This window comes from Microtus pennsylvanicus, chromosome 8 (genome assembly GCF_037038515.1).
Source record: "Microtus pennsylvanicus isolate mMicPen1 chromosome 8, mMicPen1.hap1, whole genome shotgun sequence".
NCBI lineage: Eukaryota > Metazoa > Chordata > Mammalia > Rodentia > Cricetidae > Microtus > Microtus pennsylvanicus.
This window is the reverse complement of record NC_134586.1, coordinates 28569925-28584643: the sequence shown is the minus strand read 5'-3', so window position 1 is coordinate 28584643 and position 14719 is coordinate 28569925. Positions and strand designations below refer to the sequence as shown.

Below are 14719 nucleotides of genomic sequence, written 5' to 3'. Positions count from 1 at the left end.
GGGTTGAACTGAGAGTTAGCTATATCTGGGAGTCATGGGGTCACTCAAAGGAGTCAGCCACAGAAGCTCTGGACTCCAGTGGATAAGTCACTACGGAGACCAGGTGAAGATGCTGAAGAAACAAGACAGGACAGAGGACTTTCTTGACCCAGGGTCTCCTGAGGCCTGAAGCTCTAGGGAAGTGGAGTCTATGGCAAAGGACTGGAGCACAGGGCAAAGCAGAACCCACCTGAGAGCCAGACAGAGATCAACAGGCTGGCCAAGGGGAAACACCAGCTAAAGCATAGCCCTTTTCTCCAATATGGCCCGCATGCCCGAACCCAAGTGCTATCCTGGTTAGTCTGGGCTTCAGGTAGCTAGGAAGGCGTATCACATCATGAGTTGTGAAGTTTCCTGCCAACCTTTCTCCCATGTCAGGAGATAAGAACAGCAGGGCCAACCTGTACTTTCCTTACCCCACAGTAGTAAATCCCAAGGTTCCATCTTCAAAACAAATCTTGACTTTGGCCACCTCCCACTGAGTCCATCACCTTGGCCTAGCCACCAGCCTCTCTCACTGGGATTTCTAGAACAGCCTCCTGCTTCCCATAGCAATTCACCACACCAGAACAGTGAGCCCTTCATAATGGAGCCACTCCCAGCCCTTCATGATACCTGGTAGAAAATCCTAAACCAGCTGGGCGGTGGTGGCGCATGCCTTTAATCCCAGCACTCGGGAGGCAGAGGCAGGGGGATCTCTGTGAATCTGAGGCCAGCCTTGTCTACAAGAACTAGTTACAGGACAGGCTCCAAAGCTACAGAGAAACCCTGTCTTGAAAAACCAAAAGAAAAAAGAAAGAAAGAAAGAAAGAAAGAAAGGAAGAAAGGAAGAAAGAAAGAAAACCCTGAACTTCCTGGCTCCTATGCTCGTCCTCTTTCACTCCAGTCGCATGAGTCTTGATGCTCTGCAAACAGGTCCTCTTCCATCAACAGTCTACTCAGCTCCTTCCCAGAGGAAAGTATGGTCCTCCTTTAGGTCCTGGGTCTCTGATCTCAGAGCAAGCATCCCTGACCTCGGCTTTAGTCTTGTTCTACATTATCTCTTAAAATTCGTATAATTGTGGTGTGTGTGTGTGTGTGTGTGTGTGTGTGTGTGTGTGTTTGTGTAAGTGAACCACAGTACACCTGTGGAGGTCAGAAGATAACTTTCTGCAGGCATCCTGTCCTACCTCTACATGGTTCTGTGACTGAACTCAGACCGTCAGGCCTGCACAGCGAGAACTTCATTCAGTGAGCCATTTGAACAGCAGCTCATTCTATTTTTAAAGGAAATATCACCACCAGACAAATGTCTATTTCTTGGCTTAGTGTTTCTTTTCCCTACCAGAATTGAGGTCCTTGGGGGAAGGGAGTCACATGTGCTGTTTGGTTCCTTTATTCTCTCTTTCTCTTTAAATAAAAAATTCCTTATTGATGTTTTGGGAAATTAACATCATGTGCCCCAATCCCGCTCATCTCCCAATCCCTCTGTATCTGCCCCTCGCCCCTGCAGCATGCCCCCCAAATTAATTAAAAACAAAAGCAAATAAACAAACGAAAACTATCTCCTTCATCCATCTTTCCAACACCTCTTCATTTGTCCTAGTTTGTCATGTAGTATATCCTTTTCCATTCAGCCCAACCCCCAAAATGCTCATTGCAATGAGCCATTGTTCTGGCTCAAGGCCTCTGGCACAGCATCATCACCGGACCTTCACTGAAACTTCTCTCAGCTATCCTAGGCCAGCTCTTCTTCTCTAAACTGTGCCTGGCCCTCAGAAGGTGATCAATTAGTAGTTTACTGAATGAATGAACGATTTTACTATGAATGTAACAATTTGTCCTTACCTGACAGGCAGTGCGCCCACAGGCGTGTGTTTGCTTTTGTGTATATGTTGTAAAGTAGGAGCAGGGGTGAGGATGGAGGGATACAGAGATGGGAGCATGTTGTAAAGTGGAGCAGGGGTGAGGATGGAAGGATACAGAGATGGGAGCATGTTGTAAAGTGGAGCAGGGGTGAGGATGGAAGGATACAGAGATGGGAGCATGTTGTAAGGTGGGAGCAGGGGTGAGGATGGAGGGATACAGAGATGGGAGCATGGAGGGGTTGGGAAGTGAATCTGGGAGGAGTTTGGGGGAGAAGGAGGTAACTATGACCTAAATACATTTGATACATGTATGAAATTCTCAAAGAATAAAGTATTAAATAAATTAAAATGTGATTTTTAAAAACAGAACACTAGTGTGGTTCTGAGGTTAGGGAGCTGGCTGTGTGAGCCCAGCATGCCTCAGCTGACAGCGGGGTATGAGGAGGGCGTATTTCCACCATGGGCAATATGGTGAGATCTTCAGGTCTCAGTCAGTAGCACTGGCAATATAGGTGATGCCCCTGGGCCTGCGTGCCCTCTCAGTCCCCATCTCAGGGTCGTGACTGCTGAACACAGGACCATGGTCCCCACCCTGAACCGCTGTCCTTTTCAGGAAGCTAACTGGAGCTCGGCCTTCAGGCTTAACAACATCAGCTTTTATCCGAACTGACCAAAAGCATGAACCACACACCTCACACACCAACAGACTTTTGGAGAACAAATACTTAGGTCTCCAACAAATACTTAGACCTCATAGAAAACCTGGGAGACCTAAACATCTGGGGTCAGAACAGGGGTCCACACACAGCTGGGTCCTCCAGGCCCTCTGCCCATCACTGGACACGCATGCTTTTTCTACTGCATCCTCCTCTCCAGTGTGTGTTTCTGCCTCCAGGTCCCTATCCACTGGCTCATTGTTCTTTCCCTGAACTGTGGTGCACTTGAGGGAGTCTGACCTGGCCAAGTTCCGGTCTACCTAACTCTCCCCTCCCCTCCCCTCGGCCTCACTGGCCTTCATGTTTTCTTCACTCACTGACCGGTGACCACTTGTTCTTTATTGCTAGCCTTGGCCCTCAGTCTCCTGGGTTGACTCAACACCCTCTGTTCAGGGACACTTTGTCGCCGTCTCTTTTCCCTCTGTACATCTGTTTCGGGATCTGGGCCTCTGTAGAATTCTCCTTTCTCTTCTTTAATGATCTGAGATTTTCCAGAACCTTTCAGTTCGGAAATCTTTCGCTTCAAAGAACTTGGGGCCAGCCCTTTACCTTCATGCCGGTGTCAACCAGCCCTTTTGCTATAAATAAAAGATGGTAGAAACAACAGGATTAACTGTTGAGGATGCTTCACGGTGCCCCACCCTATTCTTCTGTTCCAGAGAGGGGCACCACTGAAGGTACCCCTGCCAACCAATCTTACGCCCAACTGAGGAAATGTTCTCTTGGTTTTGGTGGCAAGTTATCTATTGCTGGAAGCATTCTCAAATGGATTTTCACACAGTAAGTTTGTGTACTATGGTGCTTTGTGACAGAAGAACAGAATAAAAGGATGAGAATCAAGTAAAGCAATGTGGGGGCCAGAATATATACAGTGAGCAAGCACAATCTCTCTCTTCCCTCTCTTTGGACTTGCCAAGGGACCCCAGCATGGCCATCCTTGGACCAAAACTGCAGTGAACTTGAGCCTGGTCCTTGAATATGCAGCAGACTCTGGGAGTATTTGTATGACAGGAGCATAAAGTGGTGTGTGGTTGGTCAGAAGGAGCCATAAGGAATTCTAGACTGTCTTGCTTGGGGGCTAGGACAGTTTGGGCCAAGGCACAGTTCCTGCTAGTTCCTCTGTCTTCTCCATCCTGCATGGAGAATAAGACTTGGTCAAGATACCACGACTGCCTGGCCTTGACCTTGGGATGGCTTTGGGAAGGTGCTTCTTTGAGTTTCTAGACCAGAGGTACTGGGCATTACCTAACTGACCCCCAACATCATAAACGTGATGGAGTCTGAGAGGAGGCACATTCAAATAATCTTTAGAGCATCTTCTTAGGTGACAGTTACCACCCCAGGAAGTAACTTCCCTCCTCCCCACAAGGACAGCATGTGGCTCTTTGGTCTGGGCATCTTCTCTACAGACTCTAGCCTGGGAACGTCACAAATACCAGATTCCTGTTTATTGGTGGCCTTAAAGGGGGTGAGAGGCTCCATAAACTCCTGAGCCTCTGCTTTAGAAGGTGGTAAAGAAAGCCAGGAGGATTGGGGGCCTGGTGGGGGATTGGGCAAGACTCTGGATAAGGACGTGAAGATCACATGGGGCTTTGAGGACCCCATTAGTGGTCATGTTTTAGGGTGGGTGTGTCTTCTAAAGTCGATCTAATGGCATATTCGAGAGCGAGGGAGGCAGCTGCAGGGGAGGAAGGTGACAACAAGAGTATTTTGGTTTATAACAAGCGCAATAGAAACACTAGTGCAATAGATGCTGACAAGCACTACGGCACACTGTGTGTTAGAGAGGGTGGTCCTGATGCTGACATCCTGCAGAGCATCTCAGCCTAATGACCTCAAAGGATGGGAAGAGGGCTGATTCCAGATGAGATGACTGGGTATAGAGTTAGGCCATTTGCCCAAGGTCGCACTGCTTAGGTATCACACTAAAGACAATGAAGGGTGGGTCTGTCTCTCAGAGCATCCTCTGGATCCCAGCGAGCCGCAGAGCCAACGGGGCAGGCTGTATCATTGTTCAAGTCCCAAGATAGGACTTAGCGAACTGTGTTCATACTGACTCTTATTAGACAACTGGTCACCATATTTGGTTTTCCTGAGGTCTGATAAACACTATTTTTAACTTACAAGTTTTCGCTGCCTCTTAAATAATTCTCACATGGCCCATGTTTGAGGTATGGATTTTGTTTTGTTTTTCAGTTTTATTTAGAAAAGGAACTTCACTGCTAGATATTGTTATACGATCTTGGAGTGATTGCCCATTGATTCTCTTTTAACTATTTCGTGTATTCTCACTGTGAAAATACTGACAAGGAACAACTCTTTAAAAATTGCTTTGGCCAGAGGGCATCCCAGAGTCCCACACAAGAAGACAGAATAGCATTTGTGGGCCTAAAAAAGTCCAGAAGCAGAATAACTCCATTGTCTAAGCGGAGGCTACTTCTTCAAGCCCCAAATCATCTGGAAAGGCGTACGTTCAGATGTTCACACGTGCACAGTGGGAAGGGAATAAAAGACAGGCTATCTCTGCAGCGTGTCGCCTGCAGGGCAAACTTCTGCTTCCTGAGAACCTGTCTCCAACCTCAGACCTGAAATGCTTAGAATATGGGTTGGGTGTTGGCCCTGTGAACCTGCCAGCCGAGCTTGGCGATGGGACACCCGTGTGTGGCTCTTCTGTTAAGCAAGTGTATTTCTTCTCAGATCTCCCGGAGGATAACTCCCTGAGTCTTCCTACTAGTCACGCACTTTAACAGCAGTTTCTGTGGTTTTTGAGCTGCTGAGATCCTTAGAGAGCTCACGGACAGCCTTGCCTCTCAAAACATCCAGACTTCCTGGTCCACGCGTGAGGTCTCATGACCTCACTGTCCTTCTCTAAGAACAGTAACAGTGCTGACTGGACTGCAGACAAAAGGCCCTGATGCCAGCCCTGAACTTGAATACATGCGCCTCTCACTGGAGTCTCAACGACACTGTGCATTCAGATGGCTGCTCAGAAAACTGCAGCAAGGATAGTGACAGCTAGGACGCTTCACCGCGCCTGGTGACTCACTCAGAGAAACACCCTGTGTGAGCTGTGACGTGCTTGTCCTTGACCTGGAAACACAAGTCTCCAACACAATCCAAGTGAGCGGTTTGATGCTCTTATTTCCAGAGATTGCCCACAAAGCAGATTACGAAGGGATCTGGGAACTTCTAACTGGAGGAGGGTTGAAAGACTCCCTCCAGCTACTGCCCTTAAATACATTTTTGAAGTTGACCACATCTCACTTCACACATATGTATTGCACTGACAACCGGGGGGGGGGGTATCACAAAGGCTTTTATGAAATGATGTTCATGGGGTTGTGAGGCCCTCGGGTGTTTTTCCAGTCAATCTCATTCTTTTATTGAAAGCGATGGTCAAAACAAGGAAGACTAGAGTTGTGTTTTTTGATGCATTGTGGAGGGAGCTGGAGGATGTTACAGTCTGTCCGGCACAGGAGAAAGTGCCATGAGGTTCACTTGTAGGTGGGGCCTAAAACACCCATCTCAAAGACACATAGAACATGGAGGTAGCAGCCAGGGCAGAGAGGGAATGCCAGGGAAGGACAGATCACGGCACGGTAGCGAAAGGTACAGTCACCTCCGATGCCCCTAACACAGAACAGAACAACTGGCAACAACAGTGAACTGAACATTTCAAAATATTTCGTAGAGAGGATTTTGAATGCTTTTTTTTTGGCAGAAAGGCATAAGTATTTAAAGTAAGATGATGTGCTCCATAAATATGTAAACTACCATCTGTCATTTAAGAATAAAATAGGTAAAAAAGAAAAAAACCTCAAATAAACCAAAAAAAAAACCCACACCAAACAAACAAACAAACAAAGAGAGAACAGTTTGTATGAGTAGCGGAGAAACTGGAACCCTTAAATTGTACATCACTGGCGAAAATGTAAAATAGTCTGACCTCTCTAAAATAATTTTATCATTTCTCAAAATCTTATAAAGGGTTTATTGAATAACCCAGAGGTTGCATTCCTAGATATATATCCAAAAGAAATGAAAATTATACATCTCTGTAAAAACTTGGAATACAAACGTTAACACAGGCATTCTAAGGTAGCTCAACTCAATGTCCAATCACGGAGGAATGACCATGGTGTACGAGATAACTGTGCAGTGGGATCCTTTCCACCAAGAATAGGCGGAAGTTCTGATCCACACTAAAACCTGGATATACCCTGAAGACACTAAGCTAAGTGAAGGAAGCTAGACACAAATAATCACATTGTTTACTATTACATTCAATGTAACACTGTCCACAATACACTGTTGTATCCCAGATTTCTTCCTCAGGATGTTTGTCATAATGGACAAATCCAAACACTGAGGAGTGGCTACCTAGGGCTAGCATGGAGTCAGGATTGGGGGAGAAACCTGTATGAAGTTTCTTTGGGGAATAATCAAAATGTTCTAAAATCAGAATGTAATGGTTGCAAAACTCTGACTCCATACACAGAGAAATGAAAAGTTAAATCTTAATAAAATAGTTTTTAAAGGATGATGTTAGCCGGTAAATTGATTTTACCAGGCCAGGGTGAAATCAATTTCCCTGACCTGGACAGGCTGCCCACTCACTCCCTGTACTCCCGCTATTCCCTCCTCCTGAGTCTCTGCCTGCCCTGCAGTGAGAATGAACAGTCTGTGGATGGGCCAAAGGACAGACGATGTGTGTGTGTGTGTGTGTGTGTGTGTGTGTGTGTGTGTGTGAGGCCAGACCAAAGTCCCCTGAGATATAATTCCTACCATCTTGACTCAGAGTTGGCCATCTCTGTGCATCTGTAGCAACCCATGCCTGTCAGAGAGACCCATTTCTCAGCTTTTCCTAATAACAAGAACAGCCAATGAGACCAGAAAATTCTTTGATGAGATTTCTGGAAGAGATTTTTTTTTCATTTTAAAAAATTATATGTATTTACTTGTTTTGTGGTGAGGAAGGAAATCATGTGGAAGTTAGAGGACAACCTGCCAGCGTTGCTCCTCTTCCTCCGTCACGTGTTTACAAGGCTCAGACTCAGGGCTTCAGACCTGGGGACAGGCTTTGACCTGCTGAACAGTCTTGTTGCCCCTCAAGTTTTAACTTGGCTTATCGAGAGAGAGCAAGTACACATGTATGGAAGTTAGAGCCAGTGCTCTCCTCTGCCATGTGGGTCTCAGGGACTGAACTCAGGGTGTCAGACTCGGCCGTAAGCACTTTTGCCCACTGAGCCATCTCAGCAGTCCATTATCCCCAATATTTTCATTGTGTTAAAACACATAAAATCTACAATTTCCACCTCACCCACTTTTAAGCTTACAGTTCAAGGATATTAAATACATTAATAGTGTACAGGATCCATTTCTAGGATTCTTTACATCTTCTAGAGCTGAAGCTCTGGTCTTTAAATGGCAGCCACCTTTGCCCCCTGCCCTTTGCCCTTAGGTCACTGCCCTGCTTTCAGCCCCTGTGATTCTGATGTTATGACTGAGAACTTCAAATAAGTGCAATCAAACAGCGTTTGTCTTTTGTGACTGGCTTACTGCACTCAGCACAATGTCCCCAAAGCTCATCCTTGTGGTACCAGGCATAAAAACTGTCCTTTGAAAGCTTAGAAGTGTTCCGTGGGCTGTAAATGCCATTTTCCATCCATTCTCCCGGCGCTTCAGACACTTCTGCATTCTGGCTCTTGTAAATGACGTCATTCTAAACATCAATCACTTCAGGACCTGGCTTTTAACGCTGTGTGTAAATACCCAGAAGTAAAGTTTTGGGGCACTCGGTAATTCTACTGTTAATCAGCTGAGAAATGGCAGCTCTGTATTTCACAGTAGCTGGACCATTCATTGCCCATTTCTACCACAAGTCTGTTAACCTTGACTGTCAACTTGGGGAGATTTAGAACCACTTAGGATACAAACCTCTGGGCATATCTATGAGGTTTTTTTGCAAAGAGGTTTAACTGAGTGGGGGGCATCTTGAATGGGGCAGTACCATTTTACACACTGGAGTTACAGAGCAGATTAAGGAGGAAACAAGCTGAGCACAGCATCCATCAGGTCCTGCAGTTGCACTGTGCCCGGCCACCCCACACTCTGGGTGCCACATCTTCCCACCTGATGGATCCCGGGCCAAACTAAAGCCTTCTTTTTTTAAGATGCCCTTGCCAGACATTTGGTTACAGCATTAAGAGAAGCCACAAAAACACCCCAAAAGTGCCAGGGTCCCCAGCTCTCCATGTCTTCCCTCACATTTGATGTTTGTTGCCTTGTTTGGTTTTGAATAGCATCTCTAACAATGGGTCTGCCTGAGATATGGGGGAGCAAAGAAGCAGACCCTTTTCTGCTTTTCCAGAGAATTGATGAGACCTCAATGCCCAGAAGCCATTTTAGACCCTACAAGCCAAGGACAGGAGGTGACCAAGTCCCTGATGTTTTCCTAAAGCCACCTGGTTATCTACCTTTGGACTTCTAGTCACACTGCAGAACAAATGCAACCAAGCTGAACGACAGCAGTCTGCAGCTAAGGGCATTTCTGATTGGCACATGAACCACAACTCCCCTTGCTGCAGACAGTCAGAGACTACTAGACCATTCCAGAATCTGCAGCTCTTCCCGCATCCAGGCCATCCTCCCTGGCCTTCCGGTAGCCTCTGAGTCCCATGCCCAAAGGGAAGCGAGGAGCCACACACCTGGTGATCTTGAAGATCCTGAGCAGGCGCACGCATCTCAGCACAGAGATGCCCAGGGGAGACATGATCTTGGTCTCCACCAGGATGGTCTCCAGGATGCCCCCACACACGATGAAGCAGTCGAAGCGGTTGAAGAGGGACACAAAGTAGGCCTGCAGCCCCAGGCTGTACATCTTCAGGAGCATTTCCGCAGTGAAGAGCGCCAGGAGGGCCTTGTTGGCTGTGTCTGGCGGTGTAGGTCGGGGGTGGGATTCAAGCAAGGAGCCGAGAGGAGCAAAGAGGAAGAGGAGGGAAAACATAAAACAGTTACTGTCATAGCTGGAGAAAAAGGCCTACTCCCCATCTCTCCTTCCCCTCCCTTCCCAGGAGACCTCTCCCAGATACTTCTGAAAGAACAATTAGGTCCAGTTTCCGACATTATAACCATGCACCGAACATCCACCACGCATTAGAGGCTTAGCATATGTTGTCCTCCTTAATCCCCAGAGAAACTCCAGAGGCGCGGTGCTGTTTCTATTAAACCCAATCTTTAGAGAGGAAACAGGAGGTGCAGAAGGGTCAGTGACCCGTCCGAGTCAGTAGCCAAAGCTGAGAGTAGGCTGCCTTCCCTGTCCCTGTTACCTCTAGATCATCTCTTCCCAGGATCCCCATAGCCTGAGCCGTATCTGCCTCACTCCCCAGAGACACTTAGGCATGGGTTATGGATTTCTTCACAGGGGTCCAGGCATGACAAGAGGTCTTAGCTAACCTCTGGGGCTACTGTCCCTTGTCCAGGCTCTGCTTCTTGTTATGGTCTGGGGAAAGCTACCTGGAGCTACAGAAAGGCCAGAGGAACTGAAAATGGCTTTTGGAAAGCTGGCAGCTGAGGGTCTGAAACAGTCAGATAAGCTGTCCTGTTACGGGGACTCAGTGATGACCATGGCTGCAGAGGAGGGCGAGAGGCACATCAGGACTTGAAGGGCTACATCTGTTTATAACAAGGGCCTGAATTTTAATACGGGGCTTGCAAACTTCCAGGCCCTAGGACTTTCCAGCAAGGCACCAGTCAAGCCGTAGTCACCGGCTGCTTGTCTGTCAACCTCCCACCAATAACTCATCTCTCCTCAGGACCTGGAGCTCTGCTGGCAAGTGTGAACAGTACAAAGCCAGGGGCTGCCCACCTTGCACTTCCGTGAGCCAGTGGGGCTGGTTGTAGTGCTCGGAGGCAATGGTGAGCGTGTTGAGGAAGACCAGGAAGATCACGAGCCAGTAGAAGACATTGGACTTAACTGCTGCGCGGCACTTCCTTCTGCAGAATCTATTCCACCTGCGCCAGTAGCGGCTGGAAAAGGGCAAGGAGGGAAAGACAGGGTTGGTTGGGAGATCCAGACTTCCTGCCAACCCAAAGCACATGAGGTGCCATCTCACCTGTCCCTGGATTGGCCTTACTACACAACCTGGTGGTGCAGTGGTCTAAGTGGGCGGGCTCCACGGTTTAGCTATCTATGTGGCCTCACGTCTATCTATCCTCCATCTCTAAGCTTCAGTTAGAAATAAGAACAGGGACAATTTCACAGGCTTCTTGTAAACATGCATAAAATGCCATATAAGCCATCTGGCACGAAGTTGAAGTTGCCCAACAAGTGGGACTGCTTTTTATTTTTGCATTTGGGGATATACCTCAGTGGTAAAGCCAAGCACACACAAGCCTTGGTTACAATCTCGGGTACTGGTAGATAAAGGGAGTTTCTGGCTATTTTTAATTTACTTTAATGGCATTATCAGAAATAGTGTGGCAAGTATAGGGGGAATTAGTCACCATGCTGGTGGCAGTGACTAAAGCCTTCTGTGGGCTTGGTATTTTAGGAACATCGTAGGGCTTCTCCAAAAGCCTTTAAGTCAAGCTTGTGTTATCCTGATACTGAGGAGGAATCTAAGGGCCACTGAGGTTCATTGTCCAGCACACTAGAGCAGATAGAGCTGAAGCAGGGTGATGCTCTGCCTAGCCCCGCCCCTCCTGCTGGACCCATACTCCTCACCGTACAGAGGAAGAGGCTGATTTACACCAGGGGTCCTTTACACTCACGGGGTCCTAGGATATCTTTTGAGAACTCAATGAACGTTTAGATTTTCTCTTTAGAAAAATGGGCACACCCCCTGCCCACGCATACACAGAACCCCGAAGCTCAGCTAGACTCACATAGCCTTCCCCAGCGTTCCTGATCAAGGACTCTGTCAGTGGTTATCAGGTGTGGCTATGTGCAGAATGGCTTGGGAAACTTCCGACAACCACCCAGCCACCCCTTCCCCTGGTTCCTCACCTCAGCAGCTAAGCAATCTGATTGAAAACTGATTGATTAGGTGCTGAGTACATTCAAACACCCCAAAGATAGCCCTGGCCCTTTTGATCCTCCCCCAGCTGGTTCTAACGTATAATCATGGTTGAGAGCCATTAAGCTGGGGCTCCCAAGGAGACATTCCCATTTTATGACTGTATTAGAGGGTTTCCCTTGCACAACACACAGCGCTGTTGGGGACTCAGGACGATGTGTTTAAGAGCTGCCTGGAATGCAATGGAGAAGCGTGAAGAGTAAGACCACAGACAGCCAGGCCAAGACCCACCATAGGAAGGCTCACACGATCAGATTTTACTTCAGAAAACAAAACATCAACCGATACAAGCACCTGGTGAGCTTCTAGATCAAGGTGGAACCCAGGGGACAGCTCCAGCTGTCTGGATTAGTGATGATGTAAGGAAAACGTTATTCATGTCACAAAGGATAGCGAGGACATAGCAGATTGGAAGCAGAGGCAACAGGAGACTGGAATCCAAGAGGAGCAGAGGGGCACCGACATGCCTACCTGGTGTTCTGGGGGTGTGACACTCACAACCAACCGAAAGCCAGACAGGAGTACTCTGGGAAGGGAGGATGTTGGAAGAAGGGCAATGGTGCAGGGTGGTGGTGGGCAGGTATGCAGAAAGATTCCCTAGGCATGCAGAGCCTCAGCTCAGGTGGTAAAAGAGGCAGGAGGAAGTGAGACAAGGACTCCCTGGTGCAGCAGTCGCAGGGACCTGCACTCTACATGTGGTAATTTCCAGTCTAGGCCTCTAAGCAAGCATGCAGGACCTGCTGGCAGCAGATCTGCAAACCCCATTCTGCAGCCCAGGAGTGACTGGAACACTATCTGATAGGCCACGAATGACACTGAAAAAAGAGGCAGAATGAAAATATCATAGCAATATTCAAAAGAAGTAGTTAGAAATGCTTGAATAAAATCCTTAGTGCGTGTGTGTGTGCGTGCGTGTGTGTGCGTGTGTGTCCTGGGCCAAGATGCAAAAAAAAAAAAAAAAAAAATCAGCCTTCTATTTTAGGGCAATAAAATTGGCCTGTAGTTCCACATTCTGAGTAAGTCTGTGTCATTAGTCCATATCTGCAGTCTCTGGTGAGAGAAATCATAGAGAAAATGTAGTAGACTTGTACTGGTGTGTATCGGGTGAAGAATCATGGCTGGTCCTCAGCATCTCACAGCAGTACGGGCAAGCATGCTAGAAGTGGGACTGGCTGTATATATTACATACATTGTCCCAAACTCAGCCCTTTATTCCTTAAGGGAGACCTTTTTCACCATCACCAGCTTCATGCCAAGGACAGACTGTATTCTGTGGTCCCGGAGAGACAGACCTCTATATGAATAGTTATGTCCAGTTGCCCACATTGCCTTTTTGGGCAGCTTGTCTTCATCTATGTCTCTAACACTGCTATTTTTGTCCCTGTTGTTCCTTGGAAAATCCTGTTACCAAGGTTTAGCTGAATTCTCCAATGAGGATGGAAGAACCAGGGGCAATCTAAGAACTTGGATTCTTCCCTGAAAACTACCAAGGCGTCTATGGTTTGGTCTTCATTCAAGCAGAAGGACAGATAGGTCAGCCTCAGTGTTCTGGCATGATCTATCCTTCACCGGATGCCCCATCTTTGCAGGAGACACTCAGCTTAGTGGGTGCTTTGGGGAATTCACTATGCACCAAGCAAGACAGACATTAATCTGTAAGTGCCCTTCAGGGTGCTTGAAACATCTATTCATGCCACATGCAAGTGTGGAGATGGGGGATATATGGAGAGGGACAAGGGAACTGGGACAATGAGTCCCAGGTGGTTGCAATGAAAGACAGCCTTTTATATTTGCCTGAACTTGATATTGCATAGTCCTGTGTTATCAGAACACATCTCTAGTTCTTCCTATGATCAATAATATTATAGGATAATTTAAAAAACATATATTAATTGCAAAGATATGTTTTAAAATAGACCCAATCCCGTACTGCAGAGACCACTGATAGTTGCCATACAGACTACAAAGGTGGCTTTTACAGTCGGTAGAAACTGACTGAGAATTTACCCCGACCATCCCTCTCTAGTTTACAGGAGTGAACACGGGTTGTTGTAAAGTCGGGCCTAGCACATGGGTCTAGAACTGCTCTTGGCCAGCTCTGTTAGATGTGGGTGCTACTGCACAGAGCCGATTTGGAGAATCACATGGATTTGGGGTTGTGGTGGGGATGGGAGTAATTACTATCCAGGGAAAGTATTTAAAGATAATTGTACATCTCCTACTCTTCAAATGTAGCTTTGCTTGACAGCTGGTTTCCTGGCAACACTTCCTACTACATAATAGATGTAATAGTTTATTAGAATGTGTAAATTTATTTATGTGTTTACATATGCACAGAGGATATTAAATGATAAAACAGGGAGGAGAAATTTGCCTGCTATTCATGTTCTCGTTGCAGTAGCTGGAAGCCATTTACTCTAGAAACACGGAAGCAGGGGAGAAGGATGGAGGTGGCTGTGTCGACTGTACCTAACTGTCTGCAGCACTGTGCTCTGCTCGCTCTCCCTCGGCTCATCCTATCTTCACCCCACCCCCACCACAGGGCTTTGCGCTCTTTTTAGAAACACAAAATACGCTTCCAACTATGAAGGCTTTCACCTTCTAGTCCCATCCTCTCGGTCCTCCTCATCGTTAGGGTTCAACTCAAACCCCAGCTTCTCTGCAGTGGACTTTCTGCTCTTCTAGCCCCAGCATCCCTGCAGAGCCTGTCTGCTTTACACATTTTGTTTGTGTATTTGACACCACTTGCTATGGACAAGTTATCAACCGCTAACAGACTCAATCCTTCTCAGCACAAAGCTCAGCCGGGGTACAGCCGGGTACACGAACACGCTACATGCTGAGGAACTCTGTAGTGGTGTCCCCAAATCACATCTTGTGCAGCCATGGAGGCACCCAGAGAGGTTTCTCCCAGTAGAGGCCTTCCATTGCCTGGTATAAGCAGTTAACTTTAACGCATGGCCCCTGATTCTTTACTGAGATAATCAGATCCCCAAGAGGCAGGGGCCACTTCTTCTATTATGTTACAGACCCATAGTAT

The 14719-nt window shown here is 47.2% G+C and overlaps 1 protein-coding gene across 11 annotated transcripts in view; it reads right to left on the bottom strand.

The window, feature by feature from the left end:
* Window positions 1-14719, bottom strand: part of Cacna1c (calcium voltage-gated channel subunit alpha1 C) — a 660622-nt gene that overhangs the window by 100001 nt on the left and 545902 nt on the right. For all 11 annotated transcript variants that reach the window (XM_075982990.1, XM_075982987.1, XM_075982992.1 and 8 more), the window contains exons 12-13: window positions 10470-10630; window positions 9310-9535 (exon numbers count right to left, since the gene is read on the bottom strand). In XM_075982990.1, the coding sequence (XP_075839105.1) occupies window positions 9310-9535; window positions 10470-10630 (387 nt within the window). The remainder of the gene's footprint in view (window positions 1-9309; window positions 9536-10469; window positions 10631-14719) is intronic.